Source organism: Nicotiana tabacum, chromosome 17, assembly GCF_000715075.1.
Source record: "Nicotiana tabacum cultivar K326 chromosome 17, ASM71507v2, whole genome shotgun sequence".
Classification (NCBI taxonomy): Eukaryota; Viridiplantae; Streptophyta; class Magnoliopsida; order Solanales; family Solanaceae; genus Nicotiana; species Nicotiana tabacum.
In genome coordinates this window covers 144,526,692-144,540,637 of record NC_134096.1, presented here as the reverse complement: position 1 = coordinate 144,540,637, position 13,946 = coordinate 144,526,692, and the positions used below count along the sequence as shown (strand labels likewise).

At 36.7% G+C, this 13,946-nt stretch overlaps 3 protein-coding genes across 3 annotated transcripts; 2 read left to right on the top strand and 1 right to left on the bottom strand.

Annotated features, from left to right (window-relative positions):
* Positions 1–1,047: 1,047 nt before the first annotated feature.
* On the top strand, positions 1,048–8,093 carry LOC107796485 (NADPH-dependent diflavin oxidoreductase 1-like). The gene is made up of 12 exons (XM_016619268.2): positions 1,048–1,321; positions 1,540–1,617; positions 1,720–1,824; positions 2,267–2,358; positions 3,298–3,482; positions 3,888–3,982; positions 4,460–4,534; positions 4,617–4,727; positions 5,569–5,706; positions 5,926–6,045; positions 6,699–6,915; positions 7,015–8,093. The coding sequence occupies exons 1-12, from the start codon at positions 1,175–1,177 to the stop codon at positions 7,542–7,544; spliced, it is 1,893 nt and encodes a 630-aa protein (XP_016474754.1). The 5' UTR covers positions 1,048–1,174; the 3' UTR covers positions 7,545–8,093.
* A 935-nt stretch (positions 8,094–9,028) lies between these two features.
* Positions 9,029–10,407, top strand: LOC107796488 (small ribosomal subunit protein cS23). The gene is made up of 2 exons (XM_016619274.2): positions 9,029–9,495; positions 9,878–10,407. Exons 1-2 carry the CDS (start codon positions 9,247–9,249, stop codon positions 10,166–10,168), a joined length of 540 nt encoding a protein of 179 aa, XP_016474760.1. The 5' UTR covers positions 9,029–9,246; the 3' UTR covers positions 10,169–10,407.
* A 1,211-nt stretch (positions 10,408–11,618) lies between these two features.
* LOC107796486 (uncharacterized) lies at positions 11,619–13,549 on the bottom strand. Its single transcript, XM_016619272.2, has 5 exons — positions 12,859–13,549; positions 12,659–12,762; positions 12,356–12,527; positions 12,100–12,262; positions 11,619–12,014 (listed from the first exon to the last, which is right to left on the bottom strand). The coding sequence occupies exons 1-5, from the start codon at positions 13,117–13,119 to the stop codon at positions 11,953–11,955; spliced, it is 762 nt and encodes a 253-aa protein (XP_016474758.1). The 5' UTR covers positions 13,120–13,549; the 3' UTR covers positions 11,619–11,952.
* Positions 13,550–13,946: the final 397 nt, after the last annotated feature.

Genomic DNA, 13,946 nt, shown 5'->3' with positions numbered 1-13,946 from the left:
ATATTGACCTCGATAATACCTTTGATGAAATTGTTCAATGTTTATAAGTCATACATATTGGATAATATAAGTCAAGAAAAAAGTATATATGAAAAAGGTCTTAAATAAAGAACATAACTGAGGTACATTTTTTACTATATTGCCTTTAAATCAAGGAGAAGATGGTGTGTCCTCATGTCTACATAATGAGTTATATATGCATCATTAGTTGTATAAGTATTAATCAACTTAACCAAGCATTCTAATAAGAACAAAATATGATAAAATATTTAAAATGCAGAACTTTAAAGAGGAAGACTTCAGAAGAAGTGTTCATATGTATATAAAACATTGTCTTAAAGTTGACGCAATAATATGCGCAACTTTCCTAATGCTTAGTGAATCGAAGAACTAATAGGCTATAAGAATAATAAAGGGCATGCGTGTCATTATTTGCCATGAGTAATTTCCTTTATTACTTTGAACTTTGAAGCAAAATGTCCGAATTTAAGAGGTGGTAATGGTAATCAAAGAACAAACTTTTAGTAACTGAGTTTTTTATTTGCGTCATTTCTAATTCTGTATGTTGTATCTATTTGGTCCGGAAAGGGATCTTTTGTTTTTCATGAAGAAGGATCATTGAAGCTGGATTCGTATGCCTTTTTTGAAAGAAACTTGAAGGAAGATGAATTGGTTTGATGATTTTGACAGATGGAAAGTGGGAGTCACAAAAAAAAAATCGACTTTTGTTGAGAAGAGCAAACCGATTTCTTACCAAGCACTTTCAGTTTGCATTATCAAAGCATAAAAGTCTTTACGCCATCAGGTTAATTAAAGGACAATCACGATAACTTTAATAATTAAAACTTAGGAAAAAATTATTAAAAACACAAAGAGTCATAGCAGGAATCATTCAAGTGATTTTAACGCAATAGAAGAAGAAGAAGAATAGGAAGAAGCGCAATAGAAGAAGGGAGCAACGGAATGGCTAAAATTTAAATATTCTATAAACGTCGGTTATAATTTTAACAGCAGCCTTAAAAGTGGCTACTGGTGCACATCGCTCTAGAACGCTGTCGTTTCGTTAGCCCAATAGCCTCCACGCCCATGCGCATGACACTTGTGACTTGACTTCCTTTAATTTACAATTTACAAAGACTCCATTTTTATCTCTTCAATAGCAGTAACCAAATCAATGGGGATGGAGGAGAAGCCAAAGAAGATATTGTTTTTATATGCATCTCAGACAGGTAATGCCATAGACGCCGCTGAGCGTGTTGGCCGTGAAGCTGAACGCAGAGGATGCCCCGTCTCTTTGCTCTCCATTGACGATTTTGACCCTGTAACTTCTCCTTTACCCTAAACTATTACGCCTCAATCTTAAACTAGTTAAAATTCAGTTTTGTAATAGTTGTTATTTTCTTAGATTATTTTTAGCTGACTGTCAATCTACCGGACCCAATGCCAAGTTCATGTTTTTTTTTTTTTCGTTTTCTTATTTGAGCTTATAGATTGTGATTAATGACTTATGTGTGACTAGTTGTTAATAATTTTTGTTAGAGTTGTCTGCCGGAGCAGGAAATTGTAATATTTGTGGTGTCAACTACAGGTCAAGGGGACAACCCTGATTCTATTAAGGTTTGTTTGTCAGTATCTCTTTTAAGCTTCTCCTGTGTTTATCTATAGACATATGTGTACATATTTTAACCTTTTTTGTTCGTTTTATTAACTTGCTTGTAGGTGTTTTGGAAGTTTCTCTTGCAAAGGAATCTAACCCAGAATTGGCTTGCCAGTGTCAGCTATGCTGTGTTTGGTTTGGGTGATTCCAGCTACCAGAAGTATAATGTATGCGCTGACTCTACCTAATAAATTCTATTTCATAGTTTCACTGCCACTTAAGCATAAGATTCTCTGAAAGCAACTCACTATGATCCAAAAAAGAAAAAAATCAACTGTTTCAAGTCCACCAGAGGATCTTGATGTCCCTAAGCTTTTACTACTCCAGCTTTTTCTTAAATATAATTCTGGTCTATGCATTTCTTGTTGGGGTTTTAGGCTTATCAGTTCATTATTAGGAATTGCTTTTCAACTTTGTCTTTCCATAAGATATGTTTAGTCCCTTTATTGCAAAGACGGGTCAATTTCTGTACTTTATGTGTTTCTAGATGATTTTTTGCTTGTCGTTTGCTTTGTCGTCCAACCAAATATTTAATCTAGAGAATATATTAGCTTTATGTAATTATGTATTCCATCTTTCAATGTTGATGTATGAATTTTATTTCTGCAGTTTGTTGCAAAGAAACTTGACAAAAGACTTTCAGATCTTGGTGCTACAGCAATTGTGGAAAGAGGTCTTGGAGATGATCAGCACCCTTCAGGGTAATGTTATGGTTTAATCTTGTAGAGGAATAGTTGATTCATTTAGTCGGTGAGGTGCACGTAGGCTGGCCCGGACACTACGGTTATCAAAAATAAAAAGTATGGATTTTGTTGATAGTGTACGGCACTAAGATGGTGCGACACTTCTGTACTGGTATAGCAAAAAGCAAAAGTATTCCCTTATATTTCTGTAGGGATTCCAATTCCATGAATGCTAACGGTGATTCAGCCTCATTTACAAATTCCTTTCTACACCAAAGTAAAACAAAATTATGCAATTAAACTTGATCTTTTTGATTGAGTTAGCACTATCTTCAAAACACCTTATGTTTCCTTCTGTCCAAACTATCTTATCCACCAGATGCTGTTGTTTTCGTCTTTTAAAGCTGTTAAATAGGAGAATCCAATTTGATATGCAGGATGATTATTTGCCCATTTATTTGTCCAAACCATAGGGATTGGATAGCATTAAATTTCTTCTATCTAATTTTTCAGGAGACAGATCTGAAAGAATTATAGGATCATGAATCTTCCTAGCTTTGTAAGAAATGGTGTTTTATATATCCCGAAGGTTTTGCCATCAAGGTGATTGAGGTGGAATACATGTGTTGAAGCCTCTTTACTTTAGGGCTAGAATAGCTTTACTACTTTGGCAAGGCTCACCTACTTATGTTGAATACACCTCTTCCCTCGCCTCTTCTAAAATTCTGCAAATACTCGAGTGGAATTTCAGGTTAAAGGATGAGGGAGGTTGAAGGAGGTAGAGGGGCAGGACCATTATCCACCGAGTTTCGATGATGAAAACAGTGGATTACTTGGTTATCATAACAAAGAATTTTGTACTTTATAATGCTGTTGGTTATCATGGCACCTGAAGAGTGTCTTGTTAATTAGCAGTTGTTCTAGTAAAAGCTCTAATAAAAAAAAATCTTTTTGCAGGTATGAAGGTGCTCTGGATCCTTGGATGTCCACCTTGTGGAAGGCATTGTACCAAAAAGATCCGAAACTATTCCCTAAAGGTCCAGAATGCATGACTTCAAATACGAGTTTGATGGATCAACCTAAAGTACAGATTACATATCATGATGTTGATGAAGGGGCTTTACAATTCTCATCTATCCCAGGTAACTTGCTAAATTGGACTTCAGCAATCAACATCATTTTCTCCTTCAGGTCATTGTCGGTTCAGAGTTCTGGCTGATAGTCAATAAAATATCAATGCATGAAAGCATTTACATGCATGGATTTATAGAGAAACTTACCCCTAAAAGTAAGGATCAATGTCCCCCTCTAAAACCTTGATTGATACAGAAGAGAACTCACCCATAAGTTTATCCTGAGATTTTTACTTTATGCTTTCACTATGGAGCTTTGGAAAATCATTTTCTTGATATCATTTTGATGCACAAGTGCATCTCAATATTGTTCCTTGTGCTTTTCATATTTTGTTGTATGGTTTTGTTGGCCGAAAGGTTTTCTGCCAGTTGTCTTCCAACATGTAGTAGTGACGAAACATCTGAAACTTGCAGATTTCAAACTTCTTGAGATGCAGATTGAGAGCACGCGCTTCATATTACCAGGAAAACTTTCTGGAAAGCACCCACCTGATTGCTTCTTAAAGATGGTAGGTGATCTCCATTTACATTTCTTTTGTTATGTGTCAGGGCATGCAATGGAGCTGTTGCCTGCAAAAGTTAAGGAACTCCTTCCCTCTGAATCAGGGAGTTCGGTTGTGGATCCACTTGTGGTTTATACCAAGCAAAAGTGGAGTTCATTACTTAAACGCATCTATTCGTGTCCTTAACCAGGAAAGTCGATAGTGGAAGTTAAGTGATGTGACAAATTGATAGTATCTCACTAGAAGTAGCACATATACTGAACATCTCTAAGCTTCCACAGAAATGAGATGTGAATGTATCATAACTAGAAGAACAGTTTCTGAAATGAGTCCTCTATTCTACAAAGCACTGGCGTATATTGTGCATTTTCAGAAAGGCTGCTTTTATGATCTTACTTGGAGGTGTAAGATCATTCTTCTCGTCAATGCGATGGTTGTGATCTAGGCATTGACATGTTTTTCTTATTAACTCTATTGATGTAGGGTAAAAATGATCCATTAAGTAAAGCTGATTGTGGAAAAGATGTCCGCCATTTTGAACTTGAAGCTATTTCATCTGTAAGTCAAGTTGTACATTCTTATATCTCTTTTACTCCTTCACTTTATACAATACATCTAATGATTTCCTTTGTAATATCAGTCTATTGAGTATGAGGTTGGTGATGTTGTTCATATTCTCCCTGGGCAAGATGCTGCAGCAGTTGATGCTTTCATAAAGCGCTGTAATTTGAACCCTGAATCATACATCAGAGTATGTACTTGTCTTACGTTCTTGACAGTTGACTCTCTTGTTGTCACTAGGACCCTGCTAATCTTCAAATCTTCCTCCTAGATATTATTTTGTGTTCATGCATCTTTGAAGGTTATTATTGTGTAAAATTTCCGTGGAACATGATTCGTATGGTTTACATTTCCATGTTAATATGGGTCTATTGTCCTAATAAAAAAAATTATCATGTGGATTGAAAAGTACTCTGAATTGTTAAGTGTCTCTGGAAGGAGAAGTGTACAAGTATTGCAAAGCTTTAGGATGGGAGGGATACCCTAGTGGTAAAGACCCTCCACCTCTAAGTTGGGTTCTGTAACCAAGGGAGCAAGTGGGAAAGAACCATTATTGGGCTCCCATGAGATGGAACCTCTTTAAAGTTGAAGAAATCAAAAATAGATAGGTAAGCAGCAGCAAAAACTGTTACAACAGAGGCACCACCAAGACCTCCCTTGTAGGAGAGCTGATATAAGGGGGGTTTGGGGGGGTGGGTGGGGGGGGGGTGTACTTCTTGCATGGGTATCATATCGAAAAAATCGGTAGATTACTTCAACATCTAGGATAAGTTCCTGAGCACCAGAATCAAGGCCTTGTTAGTAAAAGCATTGAAGTACCTGAAGCTCATTTGCTTTGGTTTAGTTAACGAGAACATGTATACAAATCTGTTTTACAATGTCGAATTTGAGATTTGTTGTCTCTTTTCTTTTATACCTTCTTTGTGGTGAGCTTTGGATCTGCAGTGTTGGCTATTACATCAATTGAAAGGGCAAATTTATCATGTATCAACTCTTGAATTCTTATATTACTAATATGAACTTTTTTTCAGGTTGAGCCTAGAGATAATAAAGAAAATGGACAAAGTCATGACTTGAGAAATACATTGAAGGTCCCCATAAGATTAAAAACTTTTGTGGAACTGGCAATGGATGTTGCATCAGCTTCCCCTAGACGATATTTCTTTGAGGTAAGACAATGGAGTGTGTGAATTTCTTGTCTTTCAAACAGTAATATCCGATGACATGGTATATTTGATATTTTCTGCTGTTGTCTTTATTATTTGCCTGTACTTCACTGATGCATGTTGTGTTCATCTTCCTTGTTCTGCTTGTGTAGTAGCACGTTATGCATGATCACCACATATCAGAGTAATTTAATAAGCCATTTGGATCGTTCATTTCTTCAGGTTATGAGTTATTTTGCCACTGCCGAACATGAGAAGGAGAGGCTTCAATATTTTGCCTCTCCAGAAGGAAGAGATGATCTTTATGAGTACAATCAGAAGGAACGGAGAACTGTACTGGAGGTGATGAAAATATTTCCACTCTTTGTATAGATTAATGAAGTTGCCTTTGAGTGGTCACTGACATTTTCCTTTATTGTTGGATTCTTCAATAATATGGTTTCTCTTATGGTAGATTTTTGTTTCATGAAATGTATAGGTACCATAGTTTAAGAAGACATACTAAGACGCAAGAAGTTGGCCCAGTTCTTTTGGAAGTGAAACTGGTTAGCCAACACCAACTCTGTCATACGTTCACATTACAGCATCTTGATTGTCAAATTAGAAAACTAGTCTCTATAAATGTGAAATCTGTAAGTGAGTATCTTGCACTAGTCCTTTTACTTGTAAGCAATAGAAGCTTGATACCTTAGTTAGGTTACCAACACTACGTTTAGCAAGCTACAGAATTCTAAATTTTTTGCTTTTTGAAATTATGGAGGCCCCTGGTCTTCTCCTATGGAATGATCCTTCTATTAACCAATAATGCCTTTTTATGGTTAACTAATAATGCCGTTTTATGGTTAAGTTATTGATTCACAGGAGATAATTTGGAAATGAACTGTAAAACCGTTTCTGCTGTTATCTGTTACCTTCTTCGGAAAAAACTGTTTCTACTGTTAATATCTCATTTTCTTTCGTTGTTTGATTTTTATACTTTCCATATTGCAATGCAGGTATTAGAGGATTTTCCATCCGTTCAGATGCCATTTGAATGGTTGGTTCAGTTGGTACCTCCACTTAAAACTAGGGCTTTTTCCATCTCTTCTTCTCACTCAGTTCATCCAAATCAAGTACATTTAACAGTTAGTGTTGTGTCATGGACAACACCTTATAAGAGGAAGCGTGCAGGTCTTTGCTCATCATGGCTAGCTGGAGTTGATCCTCAGAAAAGTATGGTTTTTGGAGTAATTTATAATTAAAATGCCTCATTCATTTACTCATGCACCTCTTGTAGCTCTCTGATGATGGTTTTTGGATTATGCTAAACAGGAGTCCTCGTACCGGCTTGGTTTCAAAAGGGTTCTCTTCCTGCCCCTCCGCCTTCACTTCCGGTTATTGTTGTTGGACCTGGCACAGGATGTGCACCTTTTCGTGGATTTGTGGAGGAAAGAGCCCTGCAGAGTCAATCGGGTCCAACTGCTCCCCTTCTTTTCTTCTTTGGTTGTAGAAATGAAGAAAATGACTTTTTGTACCGAGATTTTTGGTTGTTTCATTCACAAAAAGGTGGAGTCCTTTCTGAAGAAAAAGGTGGAGGCTTTTTTGCTGCCTTTTCCAGAGACCGACCACAGAAAATCTACGTGCAACATAAAATGAGAGAACAAAGCGTTAAGATATGGAATCTATTAACTGAGGGTGCAGCTGTGTATGTCGCAGGCTCTGCCAACAAAATGCCTTCTGATGTGCTGTTGGCATTTGAAGAAATTGTATCTAAAGAAGGCGGGGTTCCAAAAGAAGCTGCAGTAAGGTGGCTTAGGGCATTGGAAAAGGCAGGCAAGTATCATGTTGAAGCATGGTCTTGAGCACTCCTTGGTATTTTTTCCAGTTTCACCTTAAAATCTAGGGATGATTAGCCAAAAAACCGTGCCCTTCTCAGTCATCTTATTTCTACATGATTCTTTTAAACCATATTCGTTAGTGAAATTTGTTTCTAGTGTTCTCAGAAAGAAGCTGGCCTATTGAGAGAACAGTCACTAGTAAGACAAGTCAGTTATTCCCAAGGATGAGGTCTCTTATCAATTTGGAGAGGGTTTTTATCTGCTTGTTGGAATAAGTTCAATATGGAGTTTCCAATAGGAGCTCTAAATCGAGAGCAAACCTCAGTATGGTGCAGCATTTATGTTGGGGGAGATTATTTATGATATGAGTATTTTGTCTGTGTGAGATTAAGAGATTTTGAAGATGTATTTCTCTGGCAGGAATCCAGAGGCATAAAAGAAATAAGATTGAACCGATAGAAAGTATCTCAATATTTTCAATTGGCTTGGTTGATTTCTTTAGCATGATAAGAAATGTAGGAGGATTTGGCTAAATTGTATAATTGATCTACTATTTGGTCATTCTCCTCTTCCTATTTTCAAGCTTAAGACTACTTGACAGATTCTTTTATTTGATTAAGAATGAAGATATATGAAGCATAGTTTGGAGAGTGATTAACAATCATTTTCTTTAGAGATAGGGTGGTCAAGGTTACAAGTTAAATTGTAACGCACGCTTATTGGATGTTGAGAAATTTTTGGGAGTAACAGGTATTATCGGGAGAAATTCAAAAATAGCTAGATTTATAAGGGGTAATTGAAAAATAGCTACAGTTTCAAAATGAATCGAAAGTTAGCCATGTTTCATGTAAAGATAAATTTGAATGTAAACACTGTTCAAAATTCAGAAAATATTCTAGTATAATATACTGGAGTTCCAGTATAATATACCGGTTCAGCATAATATGCTGAAAGTTCATACGCAGGTGCTCCAATCTCCAGTATATTATACTGGAACTTTTCGCGTGTTGGACTTCCAGCATAATATGTTGGAAGTTCATACACAAGTGCGTCAATCTCCAGTATATTATGCTGGACCGGTCCGTGTTGCAGTAAAATAGTGGCTATTTTTCAATTACTTTTCAAATGTCGGCTATTTTTAAATTACCAGTCTGAAAACTGGCTAGTCCGTGCTATTTTTACGGTATTATCCAGATGATGAAATATGTTAATAGCCGTCACTAATTGTAGGGAGAAAGTTTATAATAATATTAGTATTAGAGGGTATTTGGATTGACTTATTTTAAGTATTTATTGGCTTTTAAGGACTTTTTTAGTTTTTGTGGTGTTTGACAATGATAAAAAATGCTCAAAAATATTTATTTTTTGGTATAAAAAGTACAAAAATAAGCCAAAAGACAAATTGGGTATTAACAACTTATTACTTTTGTTTTTTTAGCTGATAAGCTACTTTAAGCCAATCCGAACACCCTCTTATTTAACTTGCCATGCCTATTCGAATTCTTTTTATAAGAGAAACAAAAATGCAGTTCTCAAAAGACTACAATCTAAATCGAAATATTGCAAAGTATTGCGCTTCAGTTAGGTACTTTAGGTTGTCATTGTGGTAGAAGGGAAACTGAGCTCTCTTATCCAGAATTCCCAAGTCTCAACCAGAGGTTTCCACTCTCTCTTTCTCTCTGTCTGAAACTTACTGATCAACAGATAAAAGCGGTCAAGACTAAAGATGATGTTATCAGTAGCAACACATTCCAAAGTAAACTTGGCTCACTGTGCGTTTTCTTCTCACAATCTTTTTCCATCCAAAAATATCATCTTTCCCAAGCCCCGCTCATATTCTCCGTCATTCCATATCTCTGCCTTGAACCCCAAAAGAAATCTTGGCGTTTTTGCTTCCAAAGCTGCCGGTGCCGTAGCTTTTGCGGAAGAAACCTCAGCTGATGGTTCTGCCCCCTCAGCTCTCCTTCAGAAAGAGGTCTCTCTCTCTCTCTCTCTCTCTCTCTCTAGATACACATACTTCATCTGAAATTGCTTGGCATTGTTTGAATGGACGAAAAGATGATGACTTTGAAATCATAAAGTTATGTCTGCATAAATCACCATATATATTCTTGTACCAAACAATTTGTTTTTGCAATCAGTTGGACCTTCAACAGCTTATGTCTATGTCAAAATGTGAATGTGAAAATTAACTTTTTTCTAACTATAAAATGTGCCAATTTTGAGGGGACAGAGTGAACACACACATTGTGTGTGCGTGTGTATAATATATATGTATATATCTTATAAGTAGTATAATCTAGTATGATTCATTTTGCTGCTCTTGGTATTGTTGTTATAACTGTTACAATCTGTAGGATGTACATAAACTCGGGGTGATGGTGAAGCCAATGGAGAAACCTAGGATAGTGTTGAAGTTTATTTGGATGGACAAGAACATTGGAATTGCGCTGGACCAGGTAATTCCTGGTCATGGTACAGTTCCTGTGAGCCCTTATTATTTCTGGCCTAGAAAAGATGCTTGGGAGGAGCTTAAAGTTTTGCTGGATAGTAAGCCCTGGATATCCCAGAAGCAGATGATCATTCTCCTTAACCAGGCCACTGATATCATCAATTTGTGGCAACAGAGTGGTGGTGATTTAGCGTAAGCTGTCATCGAACAAGATTTATCTTGCTGCCACTGAATGTCATAATTCTGTTTGTTGTAACTTATTTCACTTAAAAAGGTTAGTACCTATTAAAAAAAATCACTTAAAATGTTAGTCAATCGTGTGCAATTGATTCTTGTAGATTTCCTCAATTCTTTTCATATTATGAATTGCAATTTAGACCTTGTAATTGATGATGTTACAGAGTTTTTGTAATCCCAAGATGATTTCTTTTTTCCTATGTGGTTACTGCTGGTTTTAATTCTACTTCATGAAGATTAATATGAAACACACAAGGATAAATTTATATTAATTTATAAATTTGGCTGTAACCGCTGTTGCTGATTATATTAGTGATAACAGATAAGATTACCTGTTGCCTCCTGTAACTTTTTGTTTTGCTTTTTATTAGGGTTCTGTTTTGGTGTAAGTAGTATGGTCACCTATTGGTGATAGGGTTCTTTTATAGTTGTACTGGTTGTTTTGTAAGCTGAATGTGGTCGATGCTTGTTTCAGAACTTCTGAAATTTGCTCTATTTCAATTAATATTACTGACTGATTCAGTTTTAAAATTTAAAATCATCAAAAAGGAAGGAAGAAGAGTTTCTCTTGGCCATTTTAGGTGCAATTACATCTTCTATTTACAATCAACATTAGTAAAATCAGCGAGCCTTAAACTTGTATTCACTATTCACCAAGTACTTGTAATATGTTGCTTAGATCTTAAATGAAGAAACTGTTTGCGTGAAACATCTAATTGTGAATCTTGCTTCTGTTCTTTTGGATTTCATTATGATCTATTTCCTACATGAGATCCCCATCTGAGGAACTCTTACAAACTTAACTAACATCAAACCCTAATCCCATAAGTGGGGTCTGGGGAGGGTAGTGTGTACGCAGACCTTACCCCTACCTTATAAAGGTAGAGAGGTTCTTTCCGATAGACGCTCTGCTCTCACAAACTTAACTATCTTTCAAAATTTCATGATGTTACTTATCTGATTGGAGAAAATCTAATTGCATTTTCTTTATCCAAAACTTGCTATTTGATTCACTTATGTTCCAATTGATTGTAATCATTGTGTAATACTCTCATGTTAAGAAGGATAACTAGACGTCAATTCTGATGCGCCAAACAAAAGATGAGAATGTAATAAAGGTATTATCTCAACTCTAAGTCTGCAGAACGAATGTGATTGTTTACTGATCTATATCTAAAGTATGTCTGTCTGCAGAAATGATCTAGTTTAAACATAAAGCTTCCGATCTCCCCCCCCCCCCTCCCCCCAAAAGCAAGTTCCGATCCTAAGAACAACAATATGATGAAAGCTAAGTGCTCAATGTAGCACCAATGAATAAGATGATTGGAGCTAGTAGTTCATCCCTGAATAGCTTCTGTCACATGAAGCTGCTCTATTGATGCTTTCCTAGGAACTTGTCTGATAAGCAAGTTCCGATCCTAAGAAAAATAATATGAAGAAAGCTAGGTGCTCAATGTAGCACCAATGAATAAGATGATTGGAGCTAGTAGTTCATCCCTGAATAGCTTCTGTCGCATGCAGCTGCTCTATTGATGTTTCCCTAGGAACCTTGTCTGATGCTGCTTTTTTCTTTCTGGGCCCTGTGGCATCTCTTCACGACTCTGTCCCTACTGAAAATGTATGGTTGCATGATTGCAAAGATGCTTGGCAGTCAACCATGCCTTAATCCTTGCTCTTATTAGGCTTGGATAGATCCAAACAATTCTTGCTGGTAGTGCTGCTGATAGAGAAGCAACAGGCATTTCATACTATCTGACTTTTCTCCAATATGATCACTGAAGCTGCTTCTGTGCCTCCCTCTTCACCTATAATAGTAAGAAATCTCAGGCCATTTGAAGTTTCAATCATAATTAGTGATTGCCATTAAAATAGTTCTTTAAAAAAAAGTACCTTGAGAACATTCCTCTTTGCTGTTAACCTTAACTTCGATTATGATATCTGAAGTTTCTTCATCCTCTGCACACAGAGTGACACCACAATGGGCCGCAATATCATGAAGCATATTCCTTCTTTTCCCTGATCCTGTATGACGTTTCGATAGCTTGGGTATCATCTGGAGAAATGTCATGATCAGATTAGTTTGAGAAGTCAATCTCCTGTAGATTTTAGGGGCAGGGGGATAAAGTGCACATCATTCAGCTCCTACCTTAGGATGCACGCTACAATTATTTCTTAATTCAACACATTGAGCCGCAAATTCATTCCCATATCTCGAGGTGAAAATCTCTCGAAGTTCATGCAGCTCTGGGAATTCTCCCCATCTTGAAGCTGCAAAAATCAAGCTTGAGATTGCCTCTGCGAGCTCCTCAGGACATTGCCTGTTTAAAAATTGGCGGGTACATCGTCAAGCATTGTAAAAAAAGGAGGTAGGATTCTTCTAGTAGTGGATAGCCATCCGAGAGAGGCCCAATCTAGTTGTAGATCTCGATAAGATAGGAGAAGTACTCACCCTTTAGTTTGTATCAGCACCCTTTTTTCGATTAGGAGATGGCAGTAGATTTCCATCATTGCAAGTGCATCTAGTGTGTTCTGTTCCTTGATAACATGTTCGACCTGTGAAGTAAAATTGATGAGAAGTTGAATTGCTTGAGCCTTGAGAAGAAACCATCATGCAAGAAAGGGGGAGTAGGGTATATCATTAGAACCTACTCGATGAAGGGCATCTTCTTGGCGACCAAGATGGAGTAGTTGGATAACGTCAGAACGGGTAAGTGAGCACCTAACTTGGTGTTGATTTTTGAGAATGGCAATCCTTGAGATGGCAAGGTTAGACAGTGTTGTAACTCTTGATGCCTTGAATTTTCTTCCAAAAAGTCCCATGTTTGTTCTTTGTTTCGTTTGTATGAAGCTCTTGAGATAGGCTGCTGATGGAGTGAAAGCTTGTTTATATATAAGCGAGCACGCACACATGCAAATTGAAGGAGTCTTATTTAGGAGAAGCAGCTGTTGTGGACAAGTTGATATCTTAATTCCCTTTGTTTGATAACGTATTAGACTCTATTATTCCAACCTTTGAAGTTGTCAACGACATTGTTCAATTCATGGATGATCGACGGCTGTTGTGGAACATGTCAAATACTTCAATTCGATAGCCTTCCATTTGATAAACTAAAACTACTACTATTAAAGAACAGGCGAGTGCTAGAAAGACCTGGCAGCCTTTTTACACTTTTTCCTGTTTATTTTTTGATTAAGACGTTTTCATGTTTATTAACTAATCCAACAGCTATTTCGTGCTGACTTGTTCAGCATCATTGGTATCGTTCTTTTTTCAACTTTTCACTTTTCCAGTTACATTTTTCTTTCTTCACTCAGAAAATAAATGTTCTAGAAAATTATTTTATGATAAGAACCATGTAAAAAGCAACCAATGGGACTAAAAAATCTAACCAGGTATCTAAAATTTCGAATGCACAGCCAAAACTATTTAATGATGTCTTCTTTTTCCGCTGGAGTGGCCATTAAGCAGGAAAATATTGGTCTGTGTTGCGATATACGTTTAAATTGAAACTTGCAACCATTCACTTTAGATGCACATTACTAAAAGTTTAAAGTGAGATAAGTTGGTTTCAATAGTTTCCGTCAAACTTTTAAGCAATAAAATTTGACATAACGGGAAAGACAGTGGATGTAACAACATTCCCACTTTGTGAAAAGCAACAGAAGAACAGACGAGATAAAAAAGGACCACAATAATGCCACTTTCCGTGGAGACCAGCTTGTCTTCCATAGTAGTT

What these genes read in the sequence shown, in the direction of transcription:
- LOC107796488 (XM_016619274.2), top strand. Translation starts at nt 9,247, where the DNA reads ATGATGTTATCAGTAGCAACACATTCCAAAGTAAACTTGGCTCACTGT. An exon ending in CAGCTCTCCTTCAGAAAGAG is followed by an intron (nt 9,496 to 9,877) that starts GTCTCTCTCTCT and finishes TACAATCTGTAG; the next exon opens with GATGTACATAAACTCGGGGT.
- LOC107796486 (XM_016619272.2), bottom strand. Translation starts at nt 13,119, where the DNA reads ATGTGTGCGTGCTCGCTTATATATAAACAAGCTTTCACTCCATCAGCA. An exon ending in AAGAAGATGCCCTTCATCGA is followed by an intron (nt 12,763 to 12,858) that starts GTAGGTTCTAAT and finishes TTTACTTCACAG; the next exon opens with GTCGAACATGTTATCAAGGA. An exon ending in ATTGTAGCGTGCATCCTAAG is followed by an intron (nt 12,263 to 12,355) that starts GTAGGAGCTGAA and finishes ACATTTCTCCAG; the next exon opens with ATGATACCCAAGCTATCGAA.
- LOC107796485 (XM_016619268.2), top strand. Translation starts at nt 1,175, where the DNA reads ATGGGGATGGAGGAGAAGCCAAAGAAGATATTGTTTTTATATGCATCT. An exon ending in ACAATTCTCATCTATCCCAG is followed by an intron (nt 3,483 to 3,887) that starts GTAACTTGCTAA and finishes TGAAACTTGCAG; the next exon opens with ATTTCAAACTTCTTGAGATG. An exon ending in TGGAGTTGATCCTCAGAAAA is followed by an intron (nt 6,916 to 7,014) that starts GTATGGTTTTTG and finishes TATGCTAAACAG; the next exon opens with GAGTCCTCGTACCGGCTTGG.